At 34.6% G+C, this 14511-nt stretch overlaps 1 protein-coding gene across 1 annotated transcript in view; it reads right to left on the bottom strand.

Annotated features, from left to right (window-relative positions):
- Positions 1-1148: 1148 nt before the first annotated feature.
- The window catches only part of LOC107088345 (cyclin-Y-like), a 23420-nt gene continuing 10057 nt past the window's right edge, over positions 1149-14511 (bottom strand). Inside the window, exons 2-10 of the mRNA XM_015380459.1 lie at positions 7757-7831; positions 6340-6368; positions 6086-6180; positions 5962-5997; positions 5640-5697; positions 5171-5290; positions 4841-5007; positions 4077-4239; positions 1149-3831 (exon numbers count right to left, since the gene is read on the bottom strand). Of these exons, the coding sequence (XP_015235945.1) occupies positions 3715-3831; positions 4077-4239; positions 4841-5007; positions 5171-5290; positions 5640-5697; positions 5962-5997; positions 6086-6180; positions 6340-6368; positions 7757-7831 (860 nt within the window). The 3' untranslated portion in view covers positions 1149-3714. The remainder of the gene's footprint in view (positions 3832-4076; positions 4240-4840; positions 5008-5170; positions 5291-5639; positions 5698-5961; positions 5998-6085; positions 6181-6339; positions 6369-7756; positions 7832-14511) is intronic.

The following is a 14511-nucleotide window of genomic DNA, read 5'->3' on the forward strand; positions in this document are numbered from 1 at the left end:
AAATTCTTTTTAGAAAAGAATATAAGGCTGCTTATATATATATATATATATATATATATATATATATATATATATATAAACTCATCCAATAAATCACATTTAAATAAAATACAGTGGTGATAAATCCTGGAACATCCACAGGAGCATAATTCGTAATTTAGTCAATGTAAGTGTTCTATATGAAAAAAAAAACAGACCCTGACTTTAAAGCCATATTGTTTTAGAGAAGATATTGTTTACTTTTTAAACCACTGCATAAATCCAGTATATATACTTAAAAACCTTTTTAAATAATCTCATAATATGAGACACAGCTTTAGAAATACCTGAGGAAAGCACAGTATGAGCTTGGAGAAAATTTCATAAGTCATCAATATACTACTTTTAAAAAACTCTATGGACTGAAAGACTTCAAATAGCTTGAAAACGGTTTTATAAACCTTGCAGATTCATGAGGCAGCATCTGCGTTTGTTTACCTGTATAAGCAGTGTGTGTGTGTGTGTGTGTGTGTGTGTGTGTGTGTGTGTCAGATTCTTTCCTTTGTGGACTTTTTGGTTCTGTTTAAATTTTCTTTTTGAGTTTTCAGTAACACTTTCACTTATATCATTCTGTGTTCTCTGGCTCATTGGTTTTATTTCCATTTTGTGTCATTCTAGTTGTTGTCTAGTTATATGGTGTTGTATTTTTTGGGTTGCTCTCTGTTGCCCCCTTGTGCCAATCTCCATCCCTTTAGCTTGTTCTAGTTACTTCTATCCAACTCTTCTTTGTACCCGACACATGGATTCGCTTAATTTCTTCTTTTCATCATTTCCTCCTGAGTTTCTTGTCAGTCGGTTCTGGATTATGGCTTCTGTGTTTTCACTCTTTCAATAAATTTTACAAGAAATCATCTCTGCCTCTCCATCCTCTCATCTGGGTCCTCAACAAGTATCCCTTAATTCTGACTTTGTGTTTGTGCACATAAACAGGAAAAAGTTAATGCAAAATGTTGCACTGTGCAAATACAGCTTATCCATCAGCTCTAATATTTTAAAATGTTTAAAAAAAATGTACAAATCAGACATCAAATGCCCACGGTTATCAAACAAGAGTCTTTTATTAAAAATCACAAATCAAAGAAAGCTTAAACAACTTAGACAACTTTTTCTGAGACATTTCTATAAACTGTACAAAGGTAATTCAGAAAATAAATATTTAATACTAGTTCAGTAATCAGAAAACAAAAAACAAAATAATAAATTATTTTTTTTTGCTTACTGGACACAAAAAAATTATGATCGGATGCTGACAGTACGGATAACTTAAAACAGTATGGGGATAGCTTTACTTTCATCCACATTGTGACAAGTTTTTTATATTTGTAGATATATATCAAAGGGTCTAGTTTTACCAAATTAAAAAATAAATCTTTGGTTGGTTAAGTTTAGGCAGTTTATCTGTTGTTGTTTTGAAAACATTATTTTTAATCTAGTAAAACAGGGAAACTGTCTCATTTGAGGAATTAGAACACAGGAAACTTGCCTCGCTAAGCGATGACAGGGACCCCTTCACTGGCAGAAAAAATAATCTTTTAATGTAACAGATGAAAGGCGAGAGAAACTGAACCAAGACTAGAAATCTACAAATGCACTGAAGATCAAATGAGTTCTCAAAATGCTTTTCTGTAATACTGAAGAAATAAAAGCCAGACTGGTTTAGTGGTCTCTTTACTCCACTTGCTCACCAATATCCTCCGCATACACCACTTGTTAGACATCATTTCTGGTTATTCTTCTTAGTGAAACTTGGACCTACAAGTTGATAAAAACATTTTTTTATTTCTTGATGACCCTGAATGCCATGTATGAAGACTGCATTAATATAAGCCAAGGCTTCACTATAAAATATGTCTAATGGGGAAACAAAAGGCTACTGATGTACCTGAAAAAAAATTGTTGACATTTTATCTCCTTCCATTTGATTAAATCCCTAATTGACAAATTTGGCAAATTTCTCAGGATATTAAAATTGGGGTTATACGGACCTTATAGGTAGTCGGTGTGTTAAAAGGACGTTTAAAAACAAGATTTAAAATCTTTTTAGCTTATTAGGCATTCATAACAAATTTCTACAATACAAACCAACACCTATCTAAGATTTTTTGTTAATCCTGGAAGCAGAGGGTTGCTGGTTCACACCTCGAAGCTCTGTCCGTCTCAGTAGTGGGTCCTTTAGCAAGACACTGCACCCTTAAAACCTACTGATGGTGGTGAGAGGGCCCAGTGTGCCCCAACGCAGCTGTGGCTATAATGTGTTATCAGTGCATGGGTGAGTGGGTGAATGACTTAATGTAGTGACCTGATGTAAAAAGGAGCTATATAAGCACAGGCCATTTACCATTGGTTATTTTAAATTGTAGTGATTTTTTATCTTAGGTGGACCACACTTAAATTAGGCTGAGATTTTTTTATAAAAACCACCGACCACTCAGAAAAAAACTCAGAAAAAGTACAATCCTGCGTGAAAAAAATTGAAATATGCCTTTAAAGAAGCATCGAACAAATCTGACCGACATTTAAAGTGTAAAGCTGACCTACCAGAAAAAATCTACATATCAAAACTAAAATGAGATCTAGAATGACAAGAGGTGCTAAAATTATTTATAGGGACGCTTTTCATTTCTTTGCATCTTTGAAGAAATAACCAGCCTTGCAAGGAGAAATGTGTTTTTTTAAATCTGAACTAAATCTGTTCTCAAACTTTTAAGAACATAATTTTTTTAAGGGGAAAAACTTAACATAAATAATTTGAAGAACATACAAGGAGTCCCAACAAGGTTCTTTTACGAGCCAAGCAAATATTTTAGTTAAGAATTGAACTTTTTCATTAATGCAGTCTTCAAATTCTGTCCTCTAAATATTATGAGTTAAAGTAACTTTAATTCCATGGCAATATTGATAATAAGAAAAAAAAATCTTGCTGTTTGAATAAGTTTTTTTTATTGCTTAACTAATATTGACTGAAAATGAGCATTCTCCCGCTCATTTCTTTATCCTGGCATCTTCTATCTACACTCTTGGCTAGTTTAACATGTTTCCATCCATAAAACATACATAAAATACAAAGCATCAGAGCAAATTAACATATTCAATGCACTACCTGAGTATTGAGAGGTACACCAGAAATACTGTAAACCTTCAAGAACACTTTCATTGTTTAAAATACTATCATAGGAAATAAATACTAAGCAGAAAGCTCCCAACTAGGGTCATGTTTGAGTAATAAAACAAGAAGTATGTGCTTTTAACAGTTATCAGAGCAAAAGACATAAACGCAAATTTGTCTTTTCCATCACCGCTGTTCTCATGTCTAAATATGTCTCAATGTATCACCTTATTCATGTGTTTTTTTAAATACAGATTAGAATAAAACAGTAGAATTCCTGCAACTTCCAGATCAGTAGACAGGTCGAGGCACTCTGAAGGCATCGTTTTAAAGAATAAGCTCTGGACTCTTCCTAAGGGCCATGGTCATGCTGTACGTCGTCTCATATGAAGCTTTACCAATTGGAGTAAACCACAGCTGTTCCATTAATAAGTCCTGCATTAAGGATCCAAAATCACCAAAAGTCTTGAAATCCAACTGGCGCTGGATCTTCACCTGTTATCAGTGGTTTCAGAACTTTCTGGTCCAGTACCATGAAACTCCTGTCCAGTTGTTACAGAGATGATTGGTTAAGAGAGAATTGCAGGAACCCATCGTCTCCCACACAGGTTGTCTACGCTGGCCGAGCGTTTCCTGGCAGCTTTCCGAATGTCTTTATATTTATCGTCACATAGTCTGGAAATGGCCTTCAGAGAGGACAAACAAAGTGGTGATTTCTACAATAAACTGTAATTCTGCTTGTCAAAGTGTTTCTGAGAGTAAGGCGGATGTACACTAACATAAAGCCATTATTTCCTGTCAGTTTGTGTAAAAAACAATAATTGATCCCACCCGATAGTGCTTAAAATTACAACAAGAGAATATAGAAATATTTGCAAATATTTGAAATGCCATATGACTAAAACAACACCTGGATGAAAAAGCTTCTCACCTCTAATTTCTGGGCCTTTTCCCTGCTGAGCGGCTCCAGTGGGAAGCTGAGGTTGTTAGATTCTGAGAGCGACCGCAGGTCAAAGTAGTACTTGGCGTAGACACTGGAAGGTACGTTGATGTTGAACTGCAGAAGTTCCAGAAACTGTCGTTCCAGTTCATTCCTAATTGAAATTAAAATATAAAACATCCGTCTTATTCCTGAATTACAAAATGTAACAAATCCCTTTAGATTTCTTACAAACGAATTAACAAAAGATCCGACCAAAATGTGTCCCTAATTGCTCTCCCCTGCCAATAAAAGCCGGGAGACAGTTCTGTTTGGTCAGCTAAGGAGTGTTTCTCCAACCGTTGTTGGAATTTGTTTAGATTTTTCTTTTTTTTGTTGGATTTTCAGGCTGGGCTAAGCTTTCTACCATTTAATAAAAATAAAAAAAACTGTTTTGCAATGACTATAAAATGGTGATTTCCTTACATTCACAAGCAGACAATATCAGTCCAAACTCTGTTGGTTTTTTGTCACCTTATTAATTGTTGTTTCGTTTATATCCAGAATTAAACTCCATCCCATGCATGCAGTCTTGGTATGCAACTTTGTCCTTGGTGCTTGAAAGCTTTCAGTATCTTATGATGATGCTATTCTTTCTCTAAAAGCTTATACTGCGACCTTTTCGCAGGAGTAAATTCTGAATGTTTTGCGCTGATAAACTCACACTGATCCCCGTATGACCTGCAGACCAAAACAGGTAGACCGAGTTGACTTACATGTCTTCCACGGTGATATCCTTTAGGATCTGGCAGTAGTCGACGTTCCAGACAGCCTGGTCATCCCAGACCTTTGAGGCCAGCAGGATGGCGCCCAAAACAATCCTTTTCCAATTTCCTGGACAGATGTCAATCTCTGCATAAGTAAGCAATCTCTCCAAGTACACCTGTAGAACCAAATCATACAGAAACGCTCGTGAAAACGAGGCAGCTGTTTTAGTTACATGCCTGAAACTGCAAGGCTTCCTTTCCCCCTTTTTTGAGCAACATTATAAAACATAATGTCTTCTAGAAACAAGCTGTGTTTGTTTGATCAAAGGGAAATTTCACCAGCGTGACGATGGCACATTCTGCAGTGAGCTGAGCAGCACTAAACAAGGTCCTGAGAAAGCGGTAGATCTGCCTCTGCTCAGGATCATGTTGGTTGTAGTCCAGTGGAACTTCAGATTTCTGCAAACAGAACAAGAAGGAAGCAAAAGATGTGGATAAATTAGTAAAGGAGGAAAATGGTGACTTTAAATGCTATAGTTTGCATGAAATTGAATTTATAATTCTCTTTGCAATATATGGAACTGCTAGTGCTGAGTAAAGGTGGGTCAATAAAAATTCACATCACACTTCTTTAAGGCCGAGGATCATTTTTCCACTTTGTGCTGGTTTATCACATAAAATCACTATGAAATGCACAAGTCTGAGGTATTCTGAGGCATTCTTAGACAATGGCAGGCATTGCTTCACAGAAATAAGATCAATATCTAACCCATTATGAGACAAGAAAGATTTGAATTCCACAACTCACTGAGAGAGGATGAAGCTTTTCATCAAATATGTCCAAGAGCAGGCCCCCATTTGTGTCTCTGCAATTTAAATTAAAAAATCTTTATTGAACAATTTTTAGTAGGAGTTTTGGACTTATTAATTATTTCTAATTAAATAGACTACAAGAAAAAAAAAAAACGGTGAAAAAAACAAATAAATCTAAAAATAAAATGCCAAATGCTGTAATTTCTGGGCAATTAATAACAAAAAAGAAACTTTTACAACTGAATCAGCATAAGGATGTAAAATGAGCTTACATTTTCTAAGCTACTGATCAAGTGGTTCCTATTAGTGTTCCTTACCTGTTTTTAATATGGTAGTAAATCGCTAAAGCAACGCTATAAAAGCAAAAGAGAAGAGAAAAATCAAGCAAAGGCAAGAAAACACAAATATTTTGCTATTAGTGCACAGCTTTCATCTTCCGACCATTTGATTGTGTATTTGAGGTTCGGCTGGCTGACTGTGTTGTCGTCCAGGAAAATGGTGGAACACGAGCTGTACTTTCGCCTCAGATTTCCGTGCTACAAAAAAAATACACACATACAGGTAAGTTTTTTTTTTTTTTTTTGCTTGAACAAAATTAAATTATTTGTTATAGTCACACACATAGAAATTCTAAATTAGATATTTCCCAGAAGTCGAAAGAACTGTGAACAAATATATTTTTAATCTGCACTCACGTTATTGATGAAGACGCTCTTTCGTTTCACTGTAGAAAGAAAACAAACACAACAAAACAAAAATGATATATTATTATCTAAGCTATATAACTCCCTGTAAGCTGCAGTAAGCAGCATGCAAAGCTAACAGTCATCAGCATTATAATACCACAGGAACCAAAAACAAAACAGACAACAGTGCCAAGTGCAAATCTCCCAGCTATTCTGCAGAAAAAAAAATCTTGCAGAAATTTTGGGGACTTGAATATAACACACAGAAAGCAGAGAAACTATACAGTCTGACCACTAGAGGGAGGTATAATCCTTCTACTCACTCCTGAAAATCACCTCTGAAAAAAAAGAACCAAAAACTGAAAGGTTTATCAACCTTAAAAACATTGATGAAAGAATTATAAATATATATAGATTTAATCAGTGTTCTTTTTTAGGGGATTGGGTAGCTGAATTTGTTTATTTTCTCTAATTATCATTTTGATCATTACTAACATTTTGATTATGTTTGTAATTTCTGTTTTAAATAACATGTAAGAAGAACAATATCAACGAAACTGGATTTTCACTCAAAATTATCTTAGTGTGAAAATCGGTGAAAATCTGCCCAGGAATATATCTCCAAAACTAAAAACATTTCCCAGCGTAAGTACTCTAATGTTAGACTCTTCAAATATTCATAATTATTATTAATAATAAAACATTTAATTTATAATGCACTTTATGTCTATTCACCTATGTAAAAGTGCTACAATAAAACAACTGTAAAAAACTAAGTACAATTTAAAAAAAGTATTAAATATAAATACATTTAGATCTAAGAAATCCTTAAGACACAAAAAAATACACCATTTTTTCAGCATTAAAGTAAAAAAATTACTTCAAATAAAAATCAATATATGACTTCTTGCACAAAGATGTCACAATGTTACAAAGTGGTACAAATTCACTGGGTAAAAAAACTAAATAAAAATGTATTTTTAATGAAAGGCTCTCATGCTGTTTTTAACCACCCTAACACATTTCAAACAAATGTTTGCACAGTCTTATCAAGTCCAGTATTACTAACTTTTGGCTTAAACATGGAGGAAATGAACAGATCTTCATGAAATGAAAAAAAAATGTAATATTTAGGCAAATCTGCGAAACATCCAAGTTAGATTTGAAACATTTATGCATAAACATCTGCTTAAAATATGTAATAGAACATAGCAAAAAAAACCCTTTAAAACTAAAGCAAGCAAAACATTAAACACAATCTCTTGTAAATTTACAAATAGCAACTTCACTGTTAATACTAGTTTCTTACAATGAGCTAAACACTATAATATCTATTCACAGACCTCATTAGCAATGCATTAGATTCTGCCAGACCGATTTTCTAAAATGCTGAAAAAATACAATTTTAAGAGACAAAGCAGCTCACCCTCATTATGAGATTTGCCCAAGAATATAGTGCTGGCTCGAGGATGGTCAGATGGGTTGTACTCCATGTTCAACTCTGCAATAAACCAACAGAAATAATCAGTCAATAACAGTTATACAGTATCAATACCTCTTATTACAAGGAGTAACTTTCATGGAAGGAAAAGATGCATAAAAATCATAAAATCCATTGAAAAATCTGTGTAGAATAAATAAATAAATTGTTTAAAATTGTAAACATATTTTAAAATTCCATAGCTAATAATGGCCGGACTATAATCAGGAATCTTGCAATAGTCAATATCTAAACGTGGGTAAGTGCTGCGATTAGGATAAAAACCAACAGGCACAAACTTAAAGGAGAGAATATTTAAGGCATGGCCTTTCAGGGGTGGCCTTTTATCTTTGCACACCTTGAGGCATTAGCAGTAAGCAGTACTTAGCATGCTGAAATGCTAAATAAATTAGCTTGTCTTAATGAAGTATTTTTGGATAATCCATCTTAAAAGCCTGCAGTATTAAAATCTTTGCCAGATATTTTGTTGGGAGCAGGGGCGGTTTTACCATTAGGCAAAACTAGGTGGTTGCCTAGGGCCCCAAGTTCCTGGGGGGCCATAAAACTCCTTATACATGTATGGTTAATACAGCTATTACTTGTGTGTGCACAATAATTATGTTTTTGATAAAAAAAATACTTTCGTTAAAATGCCATCAAAACGCTTATAATGATGATATAGAAGATAACATTTAAAATTAGTCTATACCTAAAAATAGCAGAAGTGTTTTCTTGTGTCTTGTACAGAAATTACTTAAGGTGAATCTGCTGCAACAATAATTTGAGCCCTTTTTCAGCTTTAACTCTAGCCATAAAAAAAGAGAAATAAAAAATACTGCAGTTGTTCTTGTCTAAAATTATTATTTACCAAAATTGCACAAAATCTGTTGGTAAAATTTAATTTAAAGCTTACTTTGAAAAAATTTACAGACCGTCCTCCAAAAGATCTAGTTGGGTCAGATGCTTATAATTACCTGTTTCACTTACTTAATAAAAGCTTTTTTACCAAAATGTCCATTAAGAACTAGTTCCAATGAACATACATATTACTGTACCCTCTCTTCAGTAGTATTTCTATGAAGTATTACTAAACCAGTGTAAACCTTTTGATTGCTTCTTCACTGAATAAAGAATAACAAACATTTTAACCTATAACACAAGACACAAGCAGTTATTTACTGCTATTGTTATTTTACTGCACACAACCATTATATTTATGTTACCTCTATCTGCTACGCCTTCTATGACATGTGGTTAAAGATAAACGTATACAGCAAAGGCTACTGTATATATTGCAACAGGACATAATTTACCCTGTTCAAACATGTATACTGTGCATCACCTACTTTAAGGATTGGTTTTATAGAGAAACAATTATTTAGAAGTGTTTCGTTTGTCCTTGTTTTTATTTCCAGTAGCCTTTTTCATTTATGTTAATTATTATAGTGTATTATTATAAGTAGTATTTTTACTCAGTGCTGTGTTGGTAAACAGCACACATAATAAAAAAAAAAAATAATAATGATAATTTTGCTTGCTCAGGGAAAAAAATTAAACAAGGCATGAGTTGATAATCATTAAGTCTGCATACCTACATATTGGTGTTTTTAGTTAATTTCTAATTTAAGTGAAAGTCAAGCATCTTTATTAGCCATTTATGTTCTACTAATACACCTATCACATGCTAGCTGTGAACAGGAATTATGTTTAGTTTTATGAAAATGCCATATTTGGACAGCTTGAGTGTTGGGATCTTTTTACAGCTGCTTAACCCAAGTGTTCAGTAGTGCCTGCAGATCCCAGTTGTTTATTAATTCTTTTATTATTATTTTTAATGCAGAATTAGTTTTTCATTCAAATACAGCAAGTCATCCCGATCCAAGAACAGCCCTGGACCATCACTATACTTCCAGTATGTTGAATGGAAAAACACTGCTATCTCTACAGAAGATATTTATGTTGTATGTATTTAGCAGACACCTTCATCCAAAGCATCTTACAAAGTAGACATTAGCACTAAGTGTCTTGCCTAAGGACCCACACCTGCAGCTCATTCTCTCCAGCGGGGATTCAACCCCAGGGTCTCCTGTGTGCCAGTCGGGTGACTAACCACCTGAGCGACCAGCTCCAAATGTGCAAAAGTTCTCCCTGTAGTCTAGTATTAAAACAATATTGGAGATCATCCAGATATTGTTTTGGAAAATGTGAGGCAGGCCTTTGTTTTCTATTTGGCCATCAAATGTTTGGATGGAAACCATTATTTGTCCAGTCTTTCTCTTTGCTACGTCATGAACTTAATCATAATGGATGCAATGGGCTTTATGCACAGCTCCACTACTTCCTGAATTTCAGGTAGCTCCTTTGTTTCCTGTCTTTCATTACTGGACGAACTGATTAATCCAGGTGTGTCTGGCCAGTTACTTAGGTCATACACACTTGGATTAATCAGTGCATCCAATCATGAAAGACAGGAAACAAAGGAGCCTCCTGAAGTTCAGGAAGTGGTGGAGTTGTGCATAGAGCCTATTGAAGGTTTTCATTAGTTTAGACTTAGTTGTGGGTTCATTAGGGGCCTCCTGGACGCATCATCAATGCGATTTCGGCAGTAGCTTTGGTAGGCAAAGCTACTGCTGTAGTAGACTCCTCATGGTTCCCTGTCTTCCTCATTCATGGAAAGGGACTCTCCCTCGAGTTAAGTGGAACCTCCAATCTTTTCAAATATAATATAACTCTCTCCAGGCATTTAGATGCTCACTTCATTTTAATTAACGTTATCTATACAGTGGTGGTTAGAATAAAATGTAATCTTAAGGCACAGTACAAAAAATAAACAATTCCCTCAAATCCAATTTTAAAGTCAGATTCCACAACAATTTCCAAATTGATTCTCTCATCCAACATTACAGTTCAGTTCATTGATCAAATTAGTTTAAACATTTTCTATCAAAGAAAAGCCAACAGATTGCATTGAATCTTGTACAATTAACTCTTCTTGGATGATCATGAAGCACTGACACTCATTTTGCAGCTGACTCAACAGTATCCCCTCATGCATTTAGCAAAACTGGAAACTGGGAAAGCTTCCTTTAACAGGAAGAAACCTCCACTACAAACGAAACCTGTAAACCTCTCATCGGACATCTAAAATATTCGACTCAAGGTTTGAGAACAGAAAAACACTCACAAAAATGACATACTTTCTCTTCTTGTAATTCATTTCTATAGATCACCATGATATGTTGCTTTTGGAGATTTCTACCCTACTTCATGTTGTCAGATGGGTTTAGCCTTGATGAGGTTTCTGTATGGTTTCCAAAATTGACCTTTCCAAATAAGGTAGGTATTCAGAGTAAATTTAACCGGGAGGGTGTGATACCTTTTTATAGAGCTAGGTTGGTTTGGTTTGCAATCCTTACATACACAAGAAAAGTGGCAATCAGAGAGATGCATTGATGAATCTGGCAGTTCTTTGGTGCTCAGACCCCGGCAGAAGACATGGAAGCAGCGAATAGTGGAGTAGAGGCGAATGATGACGTGACTGGATGCAGGTAATGCTTGGATGAGTCTTCCACTTTGAATTTGAAACTAAACTTCACTTGTATTTACCCATTTTATTTTCTCTATCTGTTAAACTTCTTTTTATGTACATTTCATTTTGTTTAAACAAATTGTTGCCTATCCTTTTCACTGCCTCTTCAAACCTCCAACCTGTATTTTGCTCAACAAATGGTCAACTGTTTGGTTGATCAGGCAGTAAGAGAAATTATCCCAGAACCCATTTTTTTACAGGATGGAGGCCACTCATTTCAGTGGTTGATACATGATATTCATCACCTGGAGTAAACTTCATCAAAGAATGGAGGTTCAGCGTGGCAAACTGAAACAGGAGGAGATCTAACCCATTACCTGAGAGAGCCTATCTGTCTGCCTTGCTGACTCCTGAATAATGAATGAACAACAAGTCCTCCCTTCTCTTGACCACTCAGTTCTACTTCCATTGTACTACAGTGTTTCCAATGGCCATTCCCAATCATCTTTAAAGCAGTCATAACATTTCTAAAGCATTAAAATATAATGTATGTAATTAGTTACATTTACTCTGGTACATTTTCTGAAGTAACTTTAGGAAAAAAGGAACTCTTTTAGGAGTAGTCTTACTTTACTGTACTTTTTACTTTAAAATAAGTATTCATTTTATAAAAGCATTGATACTCTTACTTGGTTATATTTTCTGGTTATTCTACCCACCACAAATAACTTTAGTTATTGAGTAATCATGTGAAAATAAAGTAAATGGCAGATATTAATGCCAAAAGTTTCCTAACATATATACATTACCTACTCTAATGATACCATTTATAAGTTTATGTAGAAAAAAATGGATGTGGAAATTTGTTTCTTTGTTGTAATGTTATATATTTGTATTGTTTTATTTTACCTTGAAATCCCAGATTTTGCACTTAACTTTCTGATTGCATAATGTAAATCATTACATCAGATGTTATTATCCAATGGTTATTCGGTACTTGATTAACCATTTACTCTTACTTGATTAAAAGATGTTAAAGTTGTGCTTATCTTACTGGAGTAAAAGTTTTGGGTATCTAAAATATATTATTACAATTTATATCTCAGATATAGATTTTTTTTTTTTTACTCAAGACAAATTACTTTTTTGGGTTTTAAAAGATTTCCTTATAAGGATACAAATATAAAGAACTAAAGATTAAATCCTCAGTTTCCTCAAAAGTACTAGACAGAATAAAGAACTGCAAGGTAACAGAATATTCCTATCTTAACTGTTCTGCTCCATGTTTTTTTTGTTTAGACAGGTATTCGACATTCATTATCAATCTCAAAATGGGCTGAATAATTATCCTTGCTTAGCAAGACTAGAGTTTATTTTCATATTAACAACATTATCACAGTCTTGGTTCTGATAAATTTTTCTTTTGAGATTTCAGTTTCAATTTGATCCATGTTTTTCCTTGTTTTGTAGTTTTATTAGTTTAATTCCTATTTTGTGGTGTTTTATGGATATATTTGAGTTGGTAGTTATTTATTGATCGCCCTCTTGTGTTGGTCTCCTTTTCCCCAGCTCCTTTCTAGACTCCTCTGTTCACACCTGCTCCCAACCAGCTCATCAGTCCAGTCTTTGTTCAGTCTCCGATATATACTCCCCCTGTGCAGTTCCTCAGTGCTGTCTTTTCCTGGCTCCTGGCTTTGAGTTTTCCCATGAAGTTGTCTGGTTTTTGGTTCCATGTATTTTATACTTTGGTTTTTGGATTTTTGCCTCAGTTATACAATTAAATCTTCAAGAACACACCTCTACCTCCTCGCCTCTCCATTTGGGTCCTCAAAACCTCAACCCAACCCTGACAAACAGCTAGAGAACAGCTCTGACATCTACACACTGCTCTGTTGTGAATGTGATCTGTGGGTTATTGTTGGAATCTGTGGCAGCGTGAACAATGTTTCGCTCTCATGCAGTTGGGGAACATGCTTGCTGTCCAGTCATGCATGTTAATTTTCAATGGTTTGATTCTGGAGGAGAGTCTGGGCAAATTTGAATGGTAAAAATGCCAGATGTACAATGAGGAAGCTGAAAGTCAGCTTTAAAGCTCTGATTGGGGCCTGCCATAGCAAAGCAAGGAGCATATGCTCCATGCATTGCATGGGGGAACCTATTATTTGATAACTCACAAAACGGTTCATTTCTTTAATGCAGCCGAACCATAGGGGGCAACCCCAACATATATGTAACAAAATATCTTGCCTGGACTCCAGGGGTGTGGTATTACAAACTATTATCTTTCATGGACAATCAGGAGCAGACAGACAGTGGAGCATCTTTCTCAACAGATAGTAACAAACAGCTCCACTTTCATGAGGGATGGATACAGGAAATCTTTAGTACCTCATGCAATTGTTCTTTTAAATAAAACCTCTGTATGATGTTTAAAATTTGGCTCATAAAACACAGCAGTTTTACTCGCCCGCATAGTAATTTAAACTATAGGTTACCCTGTATCGTTTTATATATCGTTTTATATATATATATATATATATATATATATATATATATATATATATATATATATATATATATATAATATAATTTTTGCTTTTACATCTTTCACTGATGGAAATAAATAAATAAATAAATAAAAAAAACTTTCCAGTATGTGATTACTTCTTGGGTTTATTCTTTGTTATTTTATTTAAGAGTTCCTTGCCTTGTTGCACCAACTTAATCTCCAATTATGGAATCAAAGTAAAACCATTTCTCTATTTCTCATTTTTATTCCAATTTTTGAGTTACCATGGTGACATAAGTCACAAAAGGCTGCACCGTAAAAATCCTATAGGAACTAATAAGGAGAGGGGGAAAAAATTATAAAAGTCCACGACCTTTGAGATGGCGCTGTGTGGTCATACTTTCACCAGCAAAAAAAGGTTAAAATGACTGTTTTTAGAAAAGCCTTCATCTTCTCAGAGCTAAATATGCTTAATAACTGCCATAGTTTCTCCAAAATTATTGTTCATGTACCACAAAGTTTGGAGAGGGAAAAAAATTTATTGCATGACATTATTCGATTCCTGCAATTTGCATCTGACCCAAGGTGACTGCAGTTATTCACATCAGGTAAGACGTAATGAACTACCCTTTGACACAATCGTGCCAGTCTTTTCAAAGAGCC

This window comes from Cyprinodon variegatus, unplaced genomic scaffold, assembly GCF_000732505.1.
Source record: "Cyprinodon variegatus isolate N-32 unplaced genomic scaffold, C_variegatus-1.0 Scaffold215, whole genome shotgun sequence".
Taxonomy (NCBI): domain Eukaryota; kingdom Metazoa; phylum Chordata; class Actinopteri; order Cyprinodontiformes; family Cyprinodontidae; genus Cyprinodon; species Cyprinodon variegatus.